The sequence below is a fragment of the Primulina eburnea genome, chromosome 2, assembly GCF_022965805.1.
Source record: "Primulina eburnea isolate SZY01 chromosome 2, ASM2296580v1, whole genome shotgun sequence".
Lineage (NCBI taxonomy): Eukaryota > Viridiplantae > Streptophyta > Magnoliopsida > Lamiales > Gesneriaceae > Primulina > Primulina eburnea.
This window is the reverse complement of record NC_133102.1, coordinates 41,773,161-41,794,445: the sequence shown is the minus strand read 5'-3', so window position 1 is coordinate 41,794,445 and position 21,285 is coordinate 41,773,161. Positions and strand designations below refer to the sequence as shown.

General features: G+C 33.8%; 3 protein-coding genes across 5 annotated transcripts; 2 read left to right on the top strand and 1 right to left on the bottom strand.

Annotated features, from left to right (window-relative positions):
- Positions 1-1,158: 1,158 nt before the first annotated feature.
- Positions 1,159-9,929, top strand: LOC140823269 (uncharacterized). Of its 3 annotated transcripts, none has more exons than XM_073184522.1 (18): positions 1,159-1,256; positions 1,546-1,611; positions 1,757-1,868; positions 3,611-3,679; positions 3,783-3,944; positions 4,037-4,110; positions 4,401-4,503; positions 4,851-4,893; positions 6,095-6,157; positions 6,488-6,717; positions 7,155-7,275; positions 7,346-7,440; positions 8,329-8,439; positions 8,562-8,732; positions 8,816-8,959; positions 9,054-9,199; positions 9,297-9,462; positions 9,713-9,929. In XM_073184522.1, the coding sequence occupies exons 2-17, from the start codon at positions 1,548-1,550 to the stop codon at positions 9,449-9,451; spliced, it is 1,863 nt and encodes a 620-aa protein (XP_073040623.1). In that variant the 5' UTR covers positions 1,159-1,256; positions 1,546-1,547; the 3' UTR covers positions 9,452-9,462; positions 9,713-9,929. The 3 variants fall into 3 exon arrangements, with proteins under 3 accessions (XP_073040623.1, XP_073040622.1, XP_073040624.1); XM_073184523.1 differs by lacking the exon at positions 9,713-9,929 and adding an exon at positions 1,355-1,433 and having other exon boundaries at positions 1,164-1,256; positions 9,297-9,634; XM_073184521.1 differs by lacking the exon at positions 9,713-9,929 and having other exon boundaries at positions 9,297-9,634.
- A 1,583-nt stretch (positions 9,930-11,512) lies between these two features.
- On the top strand, positions 11,513-15,003 carry LOC140823268 (26S proteasome regulatory subunit 4 homolog A-like). Its single transcript, XM_073184520.1, has 6 exons — positions 11,513-12,081; positions 12,590-12,835; positions 13,433-13,602; positions 13,684-13,900; positions 14,006-14,146; positions 14,674-15,003. Exons 1-6 carry the CDS (start codon positions 11,605-11,607, stop codon positions 14,755-14,757), a joined length of 1,335 nt encoding a protein of 444 aa, XP_073040621.1. The 5' UTR covers positions 11,513-11,604; the 3' UTR covers positions 14,758-15,003.
- A 1,391-nt stretch (positions 15,004-16,394) lies between these two features.
- LOC140824718 (uncharacterized) lies at positions 16,395-17,017 on the bottom strand. The gene has a single exon (XM_073186264.1). It carries the CDS (start codon positions 16,945-16,947, stop codon positions 16,585-16,587), a length of 363 nt encoding a protein of 120 aa, XP_073042365.1. The 5' UTR covers positions 16,948-17,017; the 3' UTR covers positions 16,395-16,584.
- Between the last annotated feature and the right edge of the window lie 4,268 nt (positions 17,018-21,285).

Here is a 21,285-nt window from a genome sequence, read left to right as displayed (position 1 = left end):
TTTCCCCTCAATTTTTTTTTTATATATTTCGTCTCAATCGTTACTTCAATTAGTCCTCATATTCCTGAATGGATCTTTTAGTTGCTGAGAGATTGTCCAAAAGCGGCATATAAGACATATCGATACTCATAAAACTTACAAGTAAATCAGATATAAAGATGATTTATTGATAATAGAATCAGGGGCAGCCATTCCAAAGATGGACAAATGCAAAGAAGGTTTTATTTTTATGTTTTTCAACTCTTCATAATCACATCCGTGGGTTGTTTAAAAAGACAAGCATGCTTATATTGTAGCTAATTAGATATAGAGTGAGTCTCATATGAGACCGTCTCATGGATCATAATCTGTGAGACGGGTCAACTGTACCCATATTCACAATAAAAAGTATCTTAGCATAAAAAGTGATATTTTTTCATGGATGACCCAAATAAGAGACAAATACGACCCGTGAGACCGTCTCACACAAATTTTTGTCTTAGATATATTAAATTATTGATGTGTGTACGTGTTTTATTTAATATTTTTTTAAAAAAACTAAAACTAAATCGAAAAATACATAAAATAAAGGTTTAAGTCGGGACAATTGAAAAACGAGATAATGAATCTAGAAAGTATTATAAAACGTGAGACTAAATAGAGAAATATCTCATGAAATTCCATCCATTTAAAACTCAAATTAACGGGAGGACCAAATCCGGAATCCGAGAGAAAATAAAGGACTAAGTCAGAAATATGACATAAACGAAAGGCTAAATTCGAAAGTATTCCGTAAAATAATCTAAAAGAAATCAATTTTATGGATGGAGGAGCAATTCGAGATAACAGAAAATAGAGGATTAAGTCACGGAGATAACAGAAAATGGAGGATTAAGTCAGAAATATATGACATAAACGAAAGACTAAATCAGAAATTACACCGTAAAATAATCTAAAGAAATCAATTTTATGATTATAACTAGAAAATATGTGAGACGTGTCACATATCTGAGATGAGTCAATTCTACTCATATTCACAATAAAAAGTAATACTCTTAGCATAAAAAATAATATTTTTTTTTATAGATGACCCAAAAAAGATATCAATTTCACAAATATGATTCGTCAAACCGTCTTACACAAATTTTTGCCCAACAAAAAAATAAGGACTGAATCAAAAGATTAAAAACCCTGAAAATTTCCCAAAAGATTTCAGGAGTGGGAAATCCAGAGATTGATTGATACACTCTCTTTGAAAAAAAAATTTCACGTCAGAGGTGAGAATATTACCGTCTTATTCTATTTCTACATTTTTTTATGAACGGGAAGGGTGATTTTGGTTGTACATGTTTGTGGGAATGAATTACCGTCGTAGGTGGGCGATAATTGTCGGAGTTGTTCGACATCTTGTCGCTATTCTTACCTCCGTCAGTATTTGAGAAGCCACAAGGAAAGTTGCGAGTTTTATACAGTTGTTTCACCAGAGTGACACACACACGTCCTAGATTTGTTTGTGTTCCTTTCAATATATTCTTGAAGTTTTTCAACATTCATAAATGGTTTCAGGAATGGGAAAAGTTCCAAGATTAGTTGATTTATGCATGGAAAACATCAGAGATGAACTTCTCATCGGTAACTATTGCTGTACTAGTTATATTATTCTTCTCGATTTATTTTATGGCATCGGTGAGAATTGTGGTTCGTATTTATTTTTCCTTAACGAATTTTATAGTTCGTTAGTGCCGCTCTTGATCGGTCATTTTGCTTATATTTGTAGGGGATGATGATAATAAATTGTCATCTGTTATTTATGAGCTTCCATCCGAGTTGTTCGATGGCTTGTTGCCATTGTTACCTCCATTGGCATTACAGAAGCTACATGAGAACAGGTGAGTTATAAAACCTTTATGAATCACTCTTTAGTTATTTTCAGTTTTTGATCTTGAAATTACATAGAATCAAGATAGGTTGTGGTACTGTCATTAATGTCGTGTTTACCATTTATATTTGTTGTGCGATGGGAAATTTAATTCACTCTTAGTTACTATTAATCGGTTGTTTCCCAAGTCATTTCTACTCTCCTCTCAAGTTGATATATTATTTTAAAAAATTGGTATAATGACTTTTAACATGTGTGGTGCTTACCTTTTACATGGAATTAGGGGTTCCTTGTTGGTGTTTTGACTTCTTGAGCACCTATCCATTTTTATTTGGAAAGTTTCTAGTAGTTCAGGATGGCCTTGAAACTGATTCATATTAGCTCATGCACATAGCCGTATCTGTATTCGATGGGGCCTGAGACGAAAGTGAAAAATAGGCTCTCTTGTTGCAATAGTTAACTGTAAAGTTAAGTCAGCAAATAACAAATACGATAAACAATATATTACAATTTACATCAATAACAATTCAACAAATACTTGAAATAATTACCTAAATACGACTCATGACTCGTCTAGTTGTTTTAGAGACGAAAATATTTATCAAATCTGTATAATCCAGTTGTCGGACTATTTTTTTTCAATCGACAAGTGGCACATTTAGTCTATCTTGTGATGTTGATCGAAGATAAGTTTTTGTTACTTCAACTTCGATAAGCTTCGTTCTGCTGATACAACTGTTACTGGCATGATCAAAAAAATCTTACAAGTAGTACAAGTATTTGGGAATAAAGAATTCAGTTTCGCCAAACATTGTAGCATATCAATTGCACTTTTTTTAATATTTTAAATATCATCTTATGATCATCAACTCCGAATACAACTCATCACCATTAACGTCTGAACATCCATCGTTACTCAAAAATTGTTGAAGTTCCATGCAAGACTTGATCAAGCTAGTTAAAGACTCACTCTTTAATTTCTCAAAACTCAACAAATAACCAAAACTCCCTCGATATTGTTTAAATTGTTCAAATCCAATTTGATGACAAGATCGAGTTTGATCAATTATAAACAAAAAAAATTCGAATTGATATCATTTTTAATTAATATTAGGCCAGATTTTTTTATTTCAGTGGACCACCAACTCAACATATATATAATAATAAATAAAAAAATTGGCTCCCTCTAGGGCCGTGCCCTGAGACGGTGGTCTCCTCGGCCTCATAGAAGGTCCGGCCCTGCTCTTGCACAAGCACCATTAGCTGCACGTGCAAATTTTGTCCCTTGTTAGAATACGATGCTTTAAAGAAGTCTTTTTCCTTCAGAACTAGTGTCAAACGTTTCTTAATGTACCTGTGTTTAAACTGAAGGCACAAGTATTTTGGCCCATAAAAGATGGGTAAATATGCTTTTTTACTCTTGTGCAAGTACATGATCCCCATATAATATACTTTTGCGTTTTCATCCTTTTTTCTTCCGTATCATAGACCAGCTAGTACTTTGTGGAACTCGAGGACTTGAGGTAACGAGTCTTCTAACATTGCTATGTCTGCTTTTCGGCCATGGAATGTCTCGATTCAGTGATTATGTGTTAGAACAGTGTCCTTTCTTCAGTCATCACATGTGAACTGCTGAGTAAAAAAGGATGGTGCTTTGTGGTTCACATGAAAATTGTTTGATCAGATATTAGCACGGAGAAGCTTCATATTCCATCACAACGGCCATCTTAACATAGTTTTATCTTGATCCAGGCCATTAGACTTCAGAAATTACTTTGAACCCGCTGATGAATACCATGGAGGTTGTCGAAAACGCAAAAGGTTGGGAATTATGGTTCATGTATTCTAATATATTTGATATTTGATGTGTATAGGAAAGTGGAATCTGCAGGAATTTTGACAGCGTTTGGTGTAATTGTGACAGATGTGGGATTTTGGACAGAGCATGGTGGGCATTGCTCAAACTTCGATGGCCTATTCATGATCATCCAACCCAGGCTGTATCTTGGCTGGATAAACATGGTGAAGAAAAGACTGTTTCAACGAACGATTGGCAACAAATATATTGGGAGAAACATTTGCAAGAGTATGCGATGGCTCAACATAATAAATGATTTGATTGTTTCTCTGTTTGTCACTATTCCAATAAATAAGATTTTACCGTCATCTTATGACCAGCTGTGTGGATGCTGTTGCAGAGACTGCTCTCCTCCCTTCTTATGATGGTTCTATTGGGGAAATACAAATTCCAGGTCAGGCGATTATTTTTTACCCAGAGTTTTATAAATTTCCTCCCCAATACCCAGTCTGCCTCATGTTTTCTTACTTGCAAGTTGCAAAACAGAGAGAAAACATACGGAAGATCATGATCATTTTCTATTATTCCCATTTTTGCTAATGTTTTTCTTTATCTGTGTTGTGCCCGTACATCCGATTACTCATCTCTTTCTATTTAAATTTTCTGTTGATATATAAAGAAATTAAGAGTATCATGTGCCAAGAACTTAACGTGAAGCAGTTGAGCATGTCTTCCTCCGTGCAGATTTTATACTACAATACATTGTTTGCCGGGATCACCTGATTAAGTCAGGGAGCTGCCATCAGAAATTCTCTGGTCATTGCCAACAATTTGGCGTTTATGCCAGGTAAGATTGTATGGAAACCTACAAACAAAAGAACTTCAGAACCTGTTTATCTTTTACTCTGTGCATGCAGTGGATCTGGGCACCATGGACCAAATGTTTAAACCTTGTATCGATTAACTCATCAGAATAATATAGTATTAATTCCATTCCACTTTAAGCCTGTTAATCTGCCGGTTCTCAATTTCGGCAGATTTCATGTACATTTTATAGCTAAAAATTGTTTTGTCCCATCTATCAGCCAGCATCATATCTACGTTAACTCTATACAGGACAAATCTGTTCTTGTTTTTATATGTAATAGTATTAGGAAACTGGTTCTTGTTGAAATAGTGTTGTTTCTGTTGCAGATCTCTGAGGCTTCCAAACGTCCTATGTGTTGCAGAAACCTGTGTAAGTTATTGTTGATAGATCAAATGATATTCAGTCTCCAACTATAGTAGGCATCTGCTGTCGATTGTTGATTGTCATTGTTATTGAAGTTGCTATCACTCCAGGAATCATGAACTTCTATCTCTAGTGGAAATGGCTGATAGCACGTGGTTTCCTATTCATATTTTTTTATTACCTTTTGCTGTTGCTCTAAGTGGTTGACACTTCTATCTGTAATCACAGATCCTTGTGCTCCTTGGATACCAGATATGTTCCTTAGGCAATCTCGTTTTTCTTCTTTCCTTACCCCACTGTGGAAGTTTGCAGTTATATGACATATTATATGCTATTTTTCTACTCAAGGATTTTCACTATAAGTTTTATTGCTCAATCCACGTTACGGGATTTACCCCTTTCCATTTGTCTGCATCCATAGCACAATTCTTTGGCAATTCTTTTTCTGAAGCGGTCATAATTATTGATGGTATTGTAACTTGTCTGATACTTGTTCCAAATTATTTAGATCTAACTCATATGAGCCTACCTAAGTCTTCCTAATTATCTAAAAAATGCATCAGACTATTTACTTTGTTTTCTATGCCAAAGTTGCATGTGTATACTTGCGATTAGCAGCTGACTGATTCTTTTATAATTTAATGGTGTCTATATCCCCATTAAGTGGATCGATCTGTTTCTGCTTTTTTATTCTCCATCTCTTCCTACTTTTTCTATTCTCCATCTGTTCCTGGCTTAAATTGTCATTGTTAGGTGGGATATCTACTCAAGAATAAGCTGCAATGTGTTTGTTCTCTCGTAGTTTAGTTCATTGTTTTCATGGCATCTCCAACTCCGAGGAGTCTCATTATCGAAGAGATCTTTTGTTTACGCTCTGAAGATGTACCATCTTTTTGTTTGCCTTTTTCTCTTCCAACTGGTCCGTCTCGTTTCTGTATTTCAAGGAATTTTTGCTCCAATAATCTGATATTTCAATGTTAAACTTTTTAAATTTATCCCAATTTATTAATTTCCTGGATGTTTATTAACTCTTACATCAGAAATGGAGCATATGTTAATCAATAAAGAGATGTGGCATAAAACCTTCTGGAGATGATGTGAATCCTATATTTCTGGCTACGTTAAAAATTCGAAGAAATGTAATGTAGATTTACTTTATGATGTTTGAAATTGATTTAATTTATCTTTTATTGTCATTCTGTTGCAGCACTTGTTACAAACTAGTAAGTTAGAGAGACTGGAACTTCAGTGGATTAAATCTGCTGACCATGTAAGTTCAGTGCTTTTTCACTTCCTTTACCTCACAGAAATTTTCAATAATAGAAAAGAGAATCGTTAAACTTGAAAGCGGACCATTCAACGAAGTTTGCCTTTATGCCCCTGTGCATATGCAACGAAATGAAGTACTGCTGGCCCTTTCGAGTCCACGTTTCAACAAAAAACGCCATCCCTTGGCGAAATTCACCTTTCCTTTATTCTCAGTGTGCTCTATTTCCTTGTCTTATATTTGAGGTCAACATCACAGAAATAGAATTCATAATAATTTGATGATCTTTTTACTTGGTTGATGCATTCTAATTTGCCACATTTTGCTTAATAGGTTGAGGGATTATGTGAACTTCTGAAGCAGAATAGTGGAACTCTAAAGTCAGTTGATTTTATGCATTGCAAGCTTTCGTCAAATTTTGTTGATAAATTTTGGGAGTCACTGTACATTAAGGGTCTTCAAACACATGGAATTGAGCATTTCTCGATCAAGAGATCTAGCTTCCTACAAACTGATTCATCTCCCATGCCTGCAGAATTGACACGTTTCTTGACATCAGGGAGGTATGCCCAATTCTGTCATTCATGCAGATATAATCTAAAATTATTCCATTCTAAATCAAACAATGTCATTTTTAAAGAAGTCTCAGGATTTAGTACTTCATCGAATACCTTGTGTTTTCTTACTATCCTTCATTTTATGAATATTGGACAAGGTGGTTTTTACTTTTGTTCAAACAAATATTGGACGAAGTATTTGTTTCTTGTTTACTTTAGAATGATCATGAAACTTTTCGTCCCAATGGTGAGCTTTAACATCATCATCTCTAACTTGTCGATTCCCTAAGAATGGGGTTGAAACTGTATCTCAGGTGCTATTTTTATCAGGGTTCTGTTAATTTTAGCTCCATATGCACTGTATTAATTTCTTTTTTCCTTGCATGAAAATTCTACATCTGATGATATTCTGTTTTTGTTTTCTAACACATCATTCTTGGCAGGTCATTGCATTCATTAACCTTATGTGATGACCATCTGGGGCGGAACTTTGCAAGAGTGGTATTCAGTACCCTTCTTGATTCTTCTGCTAGTATATCCATTTTAGACCTTTCAGAAAATAATGTAAGTTGGACTTATGCACGATTAAGTTTCATTTTATTTCTGAATATACAATATTAATATGCCTTTGCAGATTTCAGGTTTTCTTTCTCAGTTTCGGTGGAAATCAACAAGTCGCTCTCTTGGATTAGGAAAGTCTTTGCAATCATTACGAGTGCTTAACTTAAGGTGACTTTAAAATCGTTAAAAAAAATTGGCTCAAGAGTTGTCCAAATCTGTATACGGCAGCTTATATTTTAAATGGATTTTAGGTCATATACTGTTTTTCCATACTTGCTTTGTTCCTTGCTTGTAGGAATGCCCGAATCTGTAATGCCTTAAAGTAAGACCGTAGTTTTCGAAAAAACTAAAATACATAGCATCTCCGAAAACAATTTGAGTGGGCAGCTTGTTAATAAAGGGATATACCATTAGATTGGAATTCCATGATTACAATAGCACAGAATTAGGTGTCGCAAATGAAAGATGGTATATTTTAAATCTTTCGTGCATAAGATTGTAGCGCTAGGTACACCTGCTGACTGAACTCTAGAAATCCATGAATGATGGTATTTCATAAAAGCTGCTTCTGAGAAGGTCTGTTTTTGGCCCCGAACATAAATCTTTGTTTTTGCTGAATGTGAAAAGGAAATAAATAGTTGGGAAAACCCAAAAAGAATATCTGTCCATCCCTCGTAAATTTTCCCTTTAGTATCTGTCCATCCCTCATAAATTTCCCCTTTTTCCCCTACCTTTCCCACCGATGTGCTTTCAGTACAAACTGCCAAACCTTGGAGAGATAGGAGTGAACATATTGTTTGCAAGTGCTAAATATGTGCATAGCTAATTGTCAAATTGCTTGATGCTTGTCATGGTGAGTAGATTAATTTAAAAATTTCGTGCACATTGAATAAAAGTTGATGTTTAAATTTCAGGAATAATAATTTAGAAAAAGATGATTTGCAAGTGCTAAATATGTGCATAGCTAATTGTCAAATTGCTTGATGCTTGTCATGGCGAGTAGATTAATTTAAAAATTTCGTGCACATTGAATAAAAGTTGATGTTTAAATTTCAGGAATAATAATTTAGAAAAAGATGATGCCGACAGTCTCAGACAGGCTCTGGTTCACATGCCTAATTTACAGAATCTTGATTTAAGTGACAATCCCATTGAAGATGGAATCAGGTTAAAGAGATGGTTAATCTCAGGATATCCTTGTTTTTTCCCTTTTGATCTTCATGCATTGTATCTTCTTCATTCACTGATTTATAAAGTTTTCATCGAACATAATTAAATACTTCTTCCAGGAGTCTTGTCTCATATTTTATGGAGATCTCCTGTAGAGACTTGCCGTTCATTGATTTGAAGCTTGAGAATTGTGAGCTTACCTGCAACCATGCGACTCAACTTTTAGGAGTACTTTCAACTATGAAGACACCACTCAAAATGCTTTCAATCAAAGGCAATCACCTTGGCAGGTATACCCAATATTTCTATTATGCTTTTAAGAATTCTGATATTTCCTCGCTATTGAATTTCTGTAATCCTTGCTTTCCTCCAGCAAAATTGGGGCACTATTAGGGAAGTTTATGTGCACGGGTGTTCGTGGCCTCGATGTTGAAGACACTGGACTTGGATCCTCTGGTTTTATGCTAGCACTTAAGGAAATATGTGAGGGATTAAAGCTTGTGTACATGAATATAAGGTCCACATGATTTCACCTGTATTTGTCTTGGCACAAGATAAGTTTGACTTTCTGTCTTTTCAAGAAAACTAAAACACCAATTGAATTGGTGCAGCAATAACCAAGGGGGAATTGAATCTGCAAAATTCATAGCGAGGATAATTTCATTAGCACGCGAACTTATCGCAATTGATGCACGATATAACTCAATGCCTGTTGAATCTATAGCAGTAATTTCACCTGGCTTGAAAGCCGCAAAAGGTTCCCGATCTCCAGATATTTTTGACTGATTTTGAGAAATATAGAAGAAGTTATCCTCCATCCAACATTGAGTTTTTTTTTCTCCCAACTTCAACAGGAAAATTGGAGCATCTGGACATGTCTGGAAACAGCTTTGGTGATGGACTTGCTGATTATATGCCACTCTTGGCTGAATTCCATGCCCGTGGGAACCTTTCCCTGAATCTTTCAGGATCTGCTGCTCGAAATGTTCCTTACGACGACGAGCCTTAGCTGCTCTATTGGTATGTTTCTCAACTAAACTAATCTTCACGGCTGCGACATTATCTTTCGAAGTAGCTACAAAAGCTCTATGGCATGCTTTGAGCTTGAACTACACATTTTCCTCATCGATCGTCTTCCTCTTTTCTTAGTATTACGCCCTTTTTTGCGTGCAAAACCTGGATCCATTATGAGCTTTAAACGTGTAATAAGTTTATATGTGCTTGACAGTCAGGATCCGTTTTCATTTATATCATTTTCGTGGGATTTCAGGTTGCTTTTTGTGTAGCGTGGCCTTTTGCATATATCATCCTGGGGAAAGTACTTTTACCACAATGGAGCTTGGGGAGGGGCAGATTAGGAAATTTAGCCTTATAAAAAACAACTATTTACTTTTCGACAAAAACTTGTGTGAGACGGTCTCACGAATCGTATTTTGTGAGATAGATCTCTTATTTGGGTCATTCATGAAAAAAAATACTTTTTATGATAAAAGTATTACTTTTTATTGTGAATATCGGTAGGGTTGATCCGTCTCACATATAAATATTCGTGAGACCGTCTCACAAGAGACCTACTCTTACTTTTTTTTTTTTCATTTTAATATTTGAATTATGATTTTCTTTAGTTTGCGTAAAATTGAAAAAAACTGATCATTTTGGGCTCGATTCGTTTGTTGTGATCTTAATTATCGAGATTTTATTAATCAAAATTTTGAATTCTGATTTGAGTTCGTTAATATATATATTTTGTTTGTTATGGTCATTAAATATAAATTTACAAAAAAAACGAATAAAATAATTTTAGCGTGAAACAATGTTAATTAAAAAAAATTAGTTAGCTTAAAAAAAAATTAGTTGAACATCGTTCTGATTCACTGATTGACTGAAAAATTATCTAATTGATCAAATAATATTTAATAAATTGTGGTCATCCTATTGAATTTGACAATATACAATACGACAATGAAAAAATGTCAGCCAACCTATCGACATTTGATACAAAGATTCTTAAGAAATTCAATGATATGTTTACAGTGTGTTGTGAAGGACAATGTTTCATTGATCCTGCATGTTTTTTTTTTTAAAAAATGAGGTTAGAATTTCTAATTACTATATTTTATTGCGAATTAGGTAAATTCTCGGGTTAATATTGTAGTGTGAAAATCACGATACTCAGATAAATCATTTGGAGAATGTGTGACAGACTCGTCTGAGAAAAAAAAATGTTGATATGAAGAATAAAATATATGATAATTGATCAAATGTTTACATACTCTAACTTGAATATTCATTTGAGGGCTAATTTTATAAAAGATTAAAGTTATAAATCATTACAAATATATATTAGATTATAATCCATGTATTTTATATTCTTTATTATCTCACAGTTATAAACCAAATGATGTTTATATATTGATGATAACGATAAATAAACAATTGTATTTTTCGTCTTACATATTTGTTTTTCGTAATTTTGGTGTTCGACGTTGTCAAATTTTAGTTAAGTCCGATCACTTTGTTTTTCTCGCAAATTTAGTTTTTCCATATGTGGTGTTAACGTTACACTAATGCGATATTAATGTGGCGTTGCGCGCTAATTCGACGTTGATTTGTTCTTGACGTGTGTCGTGTCACATCAATGCTCCCAATAAAAAGATGATTAACATTGTAAAAACTTAAAATATACATAACTAATACTGGAATTTGATAGCATTAATCAAAATCGCTAATAATAAAAAAAATACAATTTTTTCTAATGATAAACATAAACTTTCGTAACTGACTTTTTAAAAATATTGAAATTAATCTATTAAGAATCTCAATAGTGATAAAAAAAATTGGTGTCTTGTTGATTTCTTGTTTTTTTTTTCCATTTTACTTTTATAATTTATCATTCTCAATTGTATAATCTCTCAATATTTTTTATAATTATAATGTCACTTCAATCCAATTTTTATTTTTTTACAATTACCACATTCAATATTTTTTTTCTTTCAATTACGATATTTTATATTAAATATAAATTAAAGTAATTATAAAAAAGAAAAGTATTTATTATCATTTATCTCGTCCGATGGGGTTAAGTTTTCTTGTACGGAAAGGCAACTCCCAGTGTGTACCATAAAGAACCCTAATCTCGATTTTCGATTTGCCTTGGAAATTATGGGTCAGGGCACGCCGGGTGGTCTGAACAGGCAACTCCCGGGAGACAGGAAGAACGACGGCGACAAGAAGGAGAAGAAATTCGAGCCGGCGGCGCCGCCGGCTCGCGTGGGACGCAAGCAGCGCAAGCAGAAGGGTCCTGAGGCTGCAGCTCGGCTGCCTGTGGTAACGCCTCTGACAAAGTGCAAGCTGCGGCTTTTGAAGATGGAGCGAATCAAAGACTATCTTTTGATGGAAGAAGAGTTTGTAGCTAATCAGGAGAGGCTGAAGCCACAGGAGGAGAAGACTGAGGAGGATCGGTCCAAGGTCGATGATCTGCGTGGGTCACCCATGAGTGTTGGGAATTTGGAGGAGTTGATTGATGAGAATCATGCCATTGTTTCCTCCTCGGTTGGGCCGGAGTACTATGTGGGGATCTTGTCGTTTGTGGATAAGGATCAGATCGAACCCGGATGCGCTATTCTCATGCACAATAAGGTATTGATTGTTGTTTGAAATAGAATTTTGAACTGTGGGTTTGGAAAAGTAGAGTTCAGTTGGAAATGTTGTCACAGTTGCTCCATTTGTATGATGCTTGGTTTGAGATATTAAGAATTTCTAGGTAGAAATTTTGAGTGCTGAGATTTTGGAGCTGTGAATCTCAAAGTAAGTAGGAGTAAATATATAATAGTGCTTGACAAGGAGGAAGAGGGGGAGGGATTGGAGTCTTCATATGTTCCTTTTGCTTTTGCTGAATGGAATACTTAGTAGGTGGAGATTATGTTCTTTCAGCAAGAAGGTGCATGTCCAAATGAATTTAATCGATATCTTATGAAGGGAACAGTGCAATTTTTTTATTAGGGTTGGGCGGTTGCCATTGGCTTTGAGTTTCGTGGTATGACTGGATTTCCGTACAACGTTCCTGTGGGGATCATTAAGGGGCTAAAATTAGCTTCACCTTTGCAAATGGTTAATGAATTTTATAATTGGAATTTTAATGTTACAGGTTCTCTCTGTTGTTGGACTGCTTCAAGACGAAGTCGATCCTATGGTATCAGTTATGAAGGTTGAGAAAGCTCCATTGGAATCTTACGCTGATATTGGTGGGCTGGATGCACAGATCCAGGAGATTAAAGAGGCAGTTGAGCTTCCGTTAACTCACCCTGAATTATATGAGGATATCGGTATTAAACCTCCCAAGGGTGTCATACTTTATGGAGAGCCTGGGACTGGGAAAACACTGCTTGCAAAGGTTTGTGTGGTTCTTCTTTCTGTTCAATAGTTTTCAGCGAATGATGTCATTTATCTACAAGTTTCATACCCTCTGTGAGAGACATGAATGATGGGATATCATCATATGTGGGCTTTGCCATTAGCATCACTTGTTTGTTTTTCAATTCTCAATCTCTAGTTTGTCCCATGACTGGTAAAATAGTGGGGAAACTTGTCCTTTTACTTTGCTGCTATTAGTCTATTATACTAATTTCTATTTTTAAATAAACATAGTTCAAATTAAATAATGATCGCTTTGAAATAAATTCATAGTTACTATTCAATATCAGCAGTAGTTAAAGTTTCTGAACTTTTCTTTCTCTAGTTGATTAATTTTTGGTGCATTTTATTCCCTGCGACTTAATGAACAAAGTCAAAATTATTGCAACATGTGCAGGGAGTTTGTTTAAACTTTGCATGAAGGTCTATTTCTCTGACTTGTTCCTGCTCATATGTTTGATCAAGTGATTGCTATATTTATGTTTTGGTATAGTTATTTGTTAGATGAAATCCTGAAAGCCTCAAAGGCCGGAGGCTTTATATCTTGCCATCCTCTTGTTTTATTTATTTTCTCCAGGCTGTTGCAAACTCTACATCGGCAACTTTCTTGCGAGTTGTTGGTAGTGAATTGATTCAAAAGTATCTTGGAGATGGCCCTAAATTGGTTAGAGAACTGTTTAGAGTTGCTGATGATCTCTCTCCATCAATCGTTTTTATTGATGAAATTGATGCAGTGGGTACAAAAAGGTGATGTTGATATGATTAATCGGCCATAAATTGGTGGAAAAAAGGTGGGTACTTATTTGGTGAATGCTTCGCTCCCTGCAGGTATGATGCCCACTCAGGCGGTGAACGGGAAATTCAGAGGACTATGTTAGAATTGCTGAACCAGTTGGATGGCTTTGATTCTAAAGGAGATGTTAAAGTAATTCTTGCAACAAATAAAATTGAAAGTCTCGATCCTGCCCTCCTTCGGCCAGGTAGAATAGACCGAAAGATTGAATTCCCTCTTCCAGATATCAAAACAAAGAGGCGTATTTTCCAGGTACGCATCCATGATTTGTGACTTTAAGTAGTAGGCATCAGGCGATCTCTCTATTGTTCCAATGACTGTCTTCCTCAATCAATAATCCTCTTGTTTGATGTTTAGATACACACGTCAAAGATGACATTGGCTGATGATGTAAACCTTGAAGAATTTGTCATGACAAAAGATGAGTTTTCTGGAGCTGATATCAAGGCCATATGCACTGAAGCTGGTTTACTTGCTTTGAGAGAGCGCCGTATGAAGGTTAGACAAAACCTTTGACCAAAACTCTATTAGTATTCTCTTAATTGGTGTGGTGGAAGGGCGAAGTGTAACTGAGCTGTCTTGTGCACTAATTCTCTGGAAATAGAGATCGAGAATTCATGTGTAATGAGAACAATATACATGTGTAATTCTACAATGCTCCTGATCCAATATACCTTCCGTATGCTCACTACTTATTTGGATGCCGAAGCCAATGAATTACAATGATTGTAAAATGTTCCACAAAATAAGCATTTATCAATTTACTTTTTCCTGGAAATAGGTTTTGAAGTAATCTGGAATTTATTATTTTCTTGAAATGAAGCAAATGTGATACGTGATTTATGTTCAAGTATTCATAATAAGCTCTTACTATTTTCACGTTTAATCAAGTCAATAGTCAAAAAACACTGAAAAAGACTCAGGAATTCGGCTCCTTTTGATTTCTTAAATTCTGTTATATCTGGACACCTATGTTTGGTATATCCGGCATATTGATATTGGTTTTTTTTAAATATCGTATTTAGGTGACACATGCAGATTTCAAGAAAGCCAAAGACAAAGTTATGTTCAAAAAGAAAGAAGGTGTTCCGGAGGGGCTTTACATGTGATGATCCTGGAGTTCGCAGAGAGCGAGGGGGACATGAACTCGCGAATACTCGGTCATTTTAAAAGCTTTGTGAGAACTGGTTAGACAAACTGGGAGATTATATTTGGCACCTCTGTTCTTGACATGTTTTTAAAAAGTTCTTGTTATAAATGGAGAATGGAAGAAACTACGAGTTTCAAAATGAACATGTGGTCCTCTCCTGTGATGATAATGTTTATTTATTTTCAGTAAATTTACGAACACACAACTTCTTGTGCATTACTATTGCATGATTCAATTAATGTATTTAAGTGAATTGTTGTAAAACTATATTAAATTTTTTTAATCAAATATTTGTAAAACTATATTAAAATTATTTAATTAAATATTAAAGCATTGATAAATTGTGGATGTTATAGTGTTGTTTCATAACTTTATTTTGATGAATTCTTATTATTTACTTACATGATGATAAATTGTGGATGTTATAGTGTTGTTTCATAACTTTATTTTGATGAATTCCTATTATTTACTTACATGATGATAAATGTGATCATATTATAATACATAATTGATTAATTATGTCGATTTTTATTTTTCAGGAAAAAAAAAGAAGATATTGAATAAGTGGGAAAATATAGCAAATAATAGTACAACCGTGTTAAATAGAAAATGCGTATTTTCAATAAGGATATTGTAATTCGAGCAAATCATTTTTTTTTAACCACGAGCAATCTTTTTTCTTTTTTCTTTTTTTAGATAGCCTATAGTTTTGCTTAGAGAACTAATCATTAAGAATATAATATAAAATAAAAATAATTTTCCCAAAAATAAAATTAATGTTGATCCATCATTTTTTAGTATGAAAAATTACGAAATTCGTCCAGTATATGGTAAATTTATTAACTGGATTTGATTTTATGTATCAAAACTTTTCCTTCATTATCCATCATGATGTAATACTCAAGTTAACGTCACACAACTAAAAATATCAGCAGAACACTTTTACATTCATAAAATGTTCTGATAAACTTAAATATTTCATTCTTAAACCTATAATCAATTATAAAATCTCGAAAATTAAGGTTAATATTATTATTATTATGTGGTAATGAAGTACGAAAACACCTCAAAAATTAGATGAAAAATATCGTTTTACTTTATTCGTTTATAATTTTTTATATAATAAAAATTTGTACTGTAGAATTTAGATCAAATTTTATCAATATTATGATTTTCAACATATTTGTCAATATTATTTCATATATTTCCCTCAAACCTCTTTTATTGTGTGTGTGTCTATATATATATAAAACAAGACATATTTCATATATATTATAAAAAATAATTAAATTAAGGAACAAACAAATATTAAACTTAAACGAAACTTATATGGCAAAAACTTGTGTGAGACGGCCTCACGTGTCGTATTTTGTGAGACAGATCTCTTATTTGGGTCATCCATGAAAAATTATTACTTTTGATGCTAAGAATAATATTTTTTATTGTAAATATCGATAAGGTTGATCCGTCTCACAGATAAAGATTCGTGAGATCGTTTCACAAGAGACTTACACAAGTTATATAGATTAAACAAGGCATATTTCATATTATAAAAAATAATTAAAAATAAGGAACACGCAAAATTTAAAACGAAACTTTCATGTGTAATTAGAAAATCAACCACACAATAAATGACAATGTCAAATAAACACCAACTCTCACAACTCAGTCTAAATTAGTAAACAAAACAATCAAATCTAAATTTAAACCTCACAATCTAACAACAAACGTCAATATATTACATGTGCATGCATGCACATGTAAATATATCAATTAATATAAACTTTCAAGGCTGCGGCAGAACAGCACCACCGCCACTGCCGCCGGAAGCACCACGGCCAAATCCTCCTGCAGCTCCTCCTATCCCACCAGCTCCACTGCCAAATCCGCCTCCGGCAGGTCCAGTCCCAATGACACCACCAATCCCACTGAATCCATTGACTCCGCCGATGTCTCCGCCGGCTCCCACTCCGCCACCTACCCCGACGAATGGAATCCCATTATCGCCGAGGCCAGCGTAGCTGCCGACGTCGTTGAAGGCGACAAAGTTCTTCTGGTCAGTGAAGCCAGCATCACTTGGCAAAAACCTAGCTGCGATGCGGTGAGAAACAAGGAGAAAAAGAAGAAGCATGAAACCCCACTTTGCCATATATTTTTCAGTGCTAACACTTTAGTTTACACCTGAAATCTAGTGAGGTGACCACTCCTCTTTATAGCCCTTGAAATTAAAGTTAACTCTGAAGCCCAAAATCTTGTAAACATAAAATTATTAAACTTTTAATTCGAGTAAGCGTGTAGAACAAAAATAATAAATATGACGTCTATACAATTTCATCACATCCGATAGACGAACATCTCTTCAACGATTATAATATATATATATATATATATATATATATATATATATTTTGAAAATAATAATAAAAAGCAGAGCAACTAATTTAATTAATTACTGTCATCTGCCTGCCCACTCAACCAACTTAGTAAATATTTTTTGCTGAGAATTATTTGCATTGATTAATAGGAAATTAAAGTTAGTCATAATTCGGGGACGAGAGGGGTTGCAATCAATTCCGAACAATCAAAATTTTTATACAACTATATATTTTTAATTAATTATCAGTCGCAAATTAAATCTTAATACAATTATCTTTCACATAAAACTTTTGAAAAATTTCCTACATATGCCTCTATTATTAAACTATTCACCATATACGTGGATCCAATTTTTTAAAAATTTCGTGTATAATTTTAATAAAAATATGTGCTTAAATTGCCCACAATGATTTTAATATTTATAATTAAGAAATTATCCTTCCACAACCAGAGCCGTTTCTCCGCCACGATGATTTAATAAATACAAAAACTCCTGTAAGACGATATCACATGTCAATTTTGTGAGACATATCTACAACTCGATTAGATTCATAAAAAAATATTACTTTTTATAAGAAAAATATTATTTTCACTTTCGCTGCGTTTGGTTGGGGATATTACCCACCTAATCTTATGTTTGGTAGAATTTTAATTTAACCAAGTCAACCTCTCCTATAAATGATTAGGTTAACTGGGATAAAATAATCACACCTAGGATTATTTATCCAACTCTTAATCCAACCTATTTTTCCAATTTTACCTTCTTCTATATCCAAACTCACCAATACTTCCCCTCCACCGACCGCCGACCGACTTCCGACCGCCGTCGGCCGATCGCCAGTAGACCGCCTGCTGCCTGCCGCCGCCGAAGTGGATGAGCAATTTTGTCGATTCATCAAAAGATTCTTAATTATCGCACTCTTAACAATATTCATATCAAACATAATATTATTTTATCATTATCTACTTCAATCATTCTCTTAATCATTTATCTCCTAATCATTTCATAATTTTATCCTCCAACCAAACGTAGCATTTAAGTATGAATCAAATTGACACGTCTCACAAAAAAAAAATCTATAAAAATGTTTCACTAGAGACTACTCTAACAAAAATTATGCTTACGTATATAATAGTATAATACCCTATATATCAATGTTGACTACTAAACATAGATAATGGTATTCAAGATCATCGATCGAGATAATCGTGTTTCGTGTAAATTTAGTTGAAATAATTTGAAATTATCACTCACATAAATTATAGACAATTTGTTTGGTACCTGTTGATTTACCAACCCACCCATTTATGCAATTTCTGACATGGTTAATGCTGTGTGAGTCATGGCATGGATGTACAATATACAAATGCCAGTGGTTTTATTACATAAATATTTTCCATCTTATAATTTATAGCCAAACTAATTTAATTTTTGCGACCAAATTAATGCCATTAAAAAAAATGAACAGCTATACTAGTTAGCACCTACCAATATTTAACTGTAGATATTGTACAGTGTTAGGATATTAGGCTTAGTTTCACAGTTCGACATAAGGAAAGAAACAGAATGGAAAGGAAATATAAATACTTCGATTGCTCCAAAAGGTGAAATCGCTCACCTTAGGCGCCCCTCACCCCCGGTCCGACAGGATTATGAGAGGAGGTAAATCATGGTGACTCAACCAACCAGCAGCAGCTAGACCTTATGCTACGCCGCGCACAAGGAGCTTCCCCTCATTGGAGGGAATTTAACTCCCACACTGCCGCTTGCGAGAGTCGATCCCTGGTCATTGCTCCAAGATTCACTGATACTGACCAACTGAGCTAAGCCCATGCGGACAATATAAATACTTCGATTGATTGTATTAATGGTGTTTATGAGGGATGATAATGAGTCGGGTTTAGGTAAGATTTTACATCTTCGGTTTCATACTCATTTACTATATTCATCTTTATCAACATCCTCATCTCCGTCGAATATTCAATTTCATCACTAACATCATACATGTTAGAGGATTGAATATTCACAATCTATCCAAAATATCAAATTACCAACTATTATTGTATTTCAAATTTTAATTATTTCAAGTAAGTTATAGATATTTCCTAAATTTTTTAGAATAATAAGGCAAAAATTATAAAAATAAATAAGCAAATTATAAACATTAGAGAAAAAATAACAAAATATAGAAATAATTTATCATAACATCGTTATCCAACACAAAAACATCAACTCTATACTAATAATTTTCTTCAATCTATCAAACTAATATCATTCAACAAAAGCATATTAGAATTAACATCATTTCCAAAAAATCATATATATGTTAATTTGATCGGATATCCGGATCGAATGTAGCTTCTTTAAGACTCACCTTCATCCCTATACCCAATTATTTATTTATTTAATAGGGTAAAAAATCTCCTCCATATCCTCCTCCATTCGGGTCGTGTATCGGATTCTTCATCAAGTTCGGAAGAAAAGTGTTTATCGGTCAGTTGGGTTCGGTTTTTTGTTTTTTGTTTTGGTTTTTTTGTTATAGAAATATATAATCTGATATCCAGTCAGCATTACTTTGGTTCAGGTTGGTTCGATTTTTAAACAAAACGGTGAGGTTTATTCGATTTTGACAAATTATTTAAAGAGGTACTTAAAATAAAATATATAATTTTTTAGTTAACTTTTTAGTAAAACTTTAAAACATAAAATCTAAATGAGTTTTAAAAAATAACAATCAACTAAAAATTAACACAAAATATTCTTAATTCACTAAATAACTTCTCGTAAAATATTAATATAAATAAAATATAATTAAGATATTAATTTTCAAAATTTTCATTCGATTCGATTCTGACAAATATAATCTGAAATCGAACCATATAAGCTTCAATTTTACCATTTATATCCGATTTTAAAATTTGATTTCATGTTCAATTCGGTTCGATTTGATTCTTTTTTTCGGTTTGAAATTACGATTTTTTCAGTTTAAACCAAAGTTTGAACACCCTAATTCTTTGGAAGATTTTAATGAAAGGAAAAAAGAAAAATGAGATGGATTTAAGTAACATTTTTATTATTTTTCATTCAAATGTACATTCGTGGAAATAGAAATGACAATAAGATGAGTGTTTGGCTGAACTTGACACACGTCCCTCCTCACTGTAGACATGTCTCGTCCCGTAAACCCAACGAGTCCAATCTGAATTAAACCTGTTAGATCCGTCAAAAATTTTATTCAACACACAATGAAAACTTTTTAAAAATTAATACATCATTAAAATTATTTTATAACATTATATTATTTATAATATATACACATATATAGATAAATAATAGTGGGGCGTGTTCACTAAATATCAAGATTCACCTTGGATCCTGTGTAAATGCTCCAAATAGGACAAGTGGGGTTACCATCCTAGGTGAAAACAAAAGAAAAGGTGAAAAAAAATCATCTTCTTTTCTTTTCCAACCAGATTTCAATGAAATTTACTATTACCAAGGCAACGATCTAGAGGCATACCTGGTCAAAGCTATCTACAAGGTCATTGTCTCAGCCCAAAAACATTGAGAAATACTAAAATTAGCTAGCATAATCTTGACTGCTTCATATAAGATTATGTTCCTAGCCGAGGGGATCTCGCTGCTAGATAATATTCATGCCTAATTCTTTGAGTCTCTGGATAGGATGCTAGAGTTTTATTTTTAATTGTTCACTGCAATAATTGTCCCTGATTGATAGAGCGATCGAACCGTGGTGCTTGAGCTGTTGTGCGGTTTAAAAGATTTGAGTTGCACCATTACCACCAGCTATAGCTTTTGGTAAAGCGTCAAACGCTCGGTCTTATAATTGGTATCAGAGCTAAGGTCACGGGTTTGATTCCCATTGATTGCGATGTGCAATTATTAGGAGGGATATTGTTTGGTGCAATAATTGTCCCTGCTTGGTAGAGCGATCGAACCGTAGTGCTTGAGCTGCTATGTGGTTTAAAAGATTTGAGTTGCACCATTACCACTAGCTATAACTTTTAGTAAAGCGGCAAGCGTTCGGTTCTACACTAGCTTATGATAGAACATAAACTAAAAATCAATAGTGGAACATAAACTAAATTA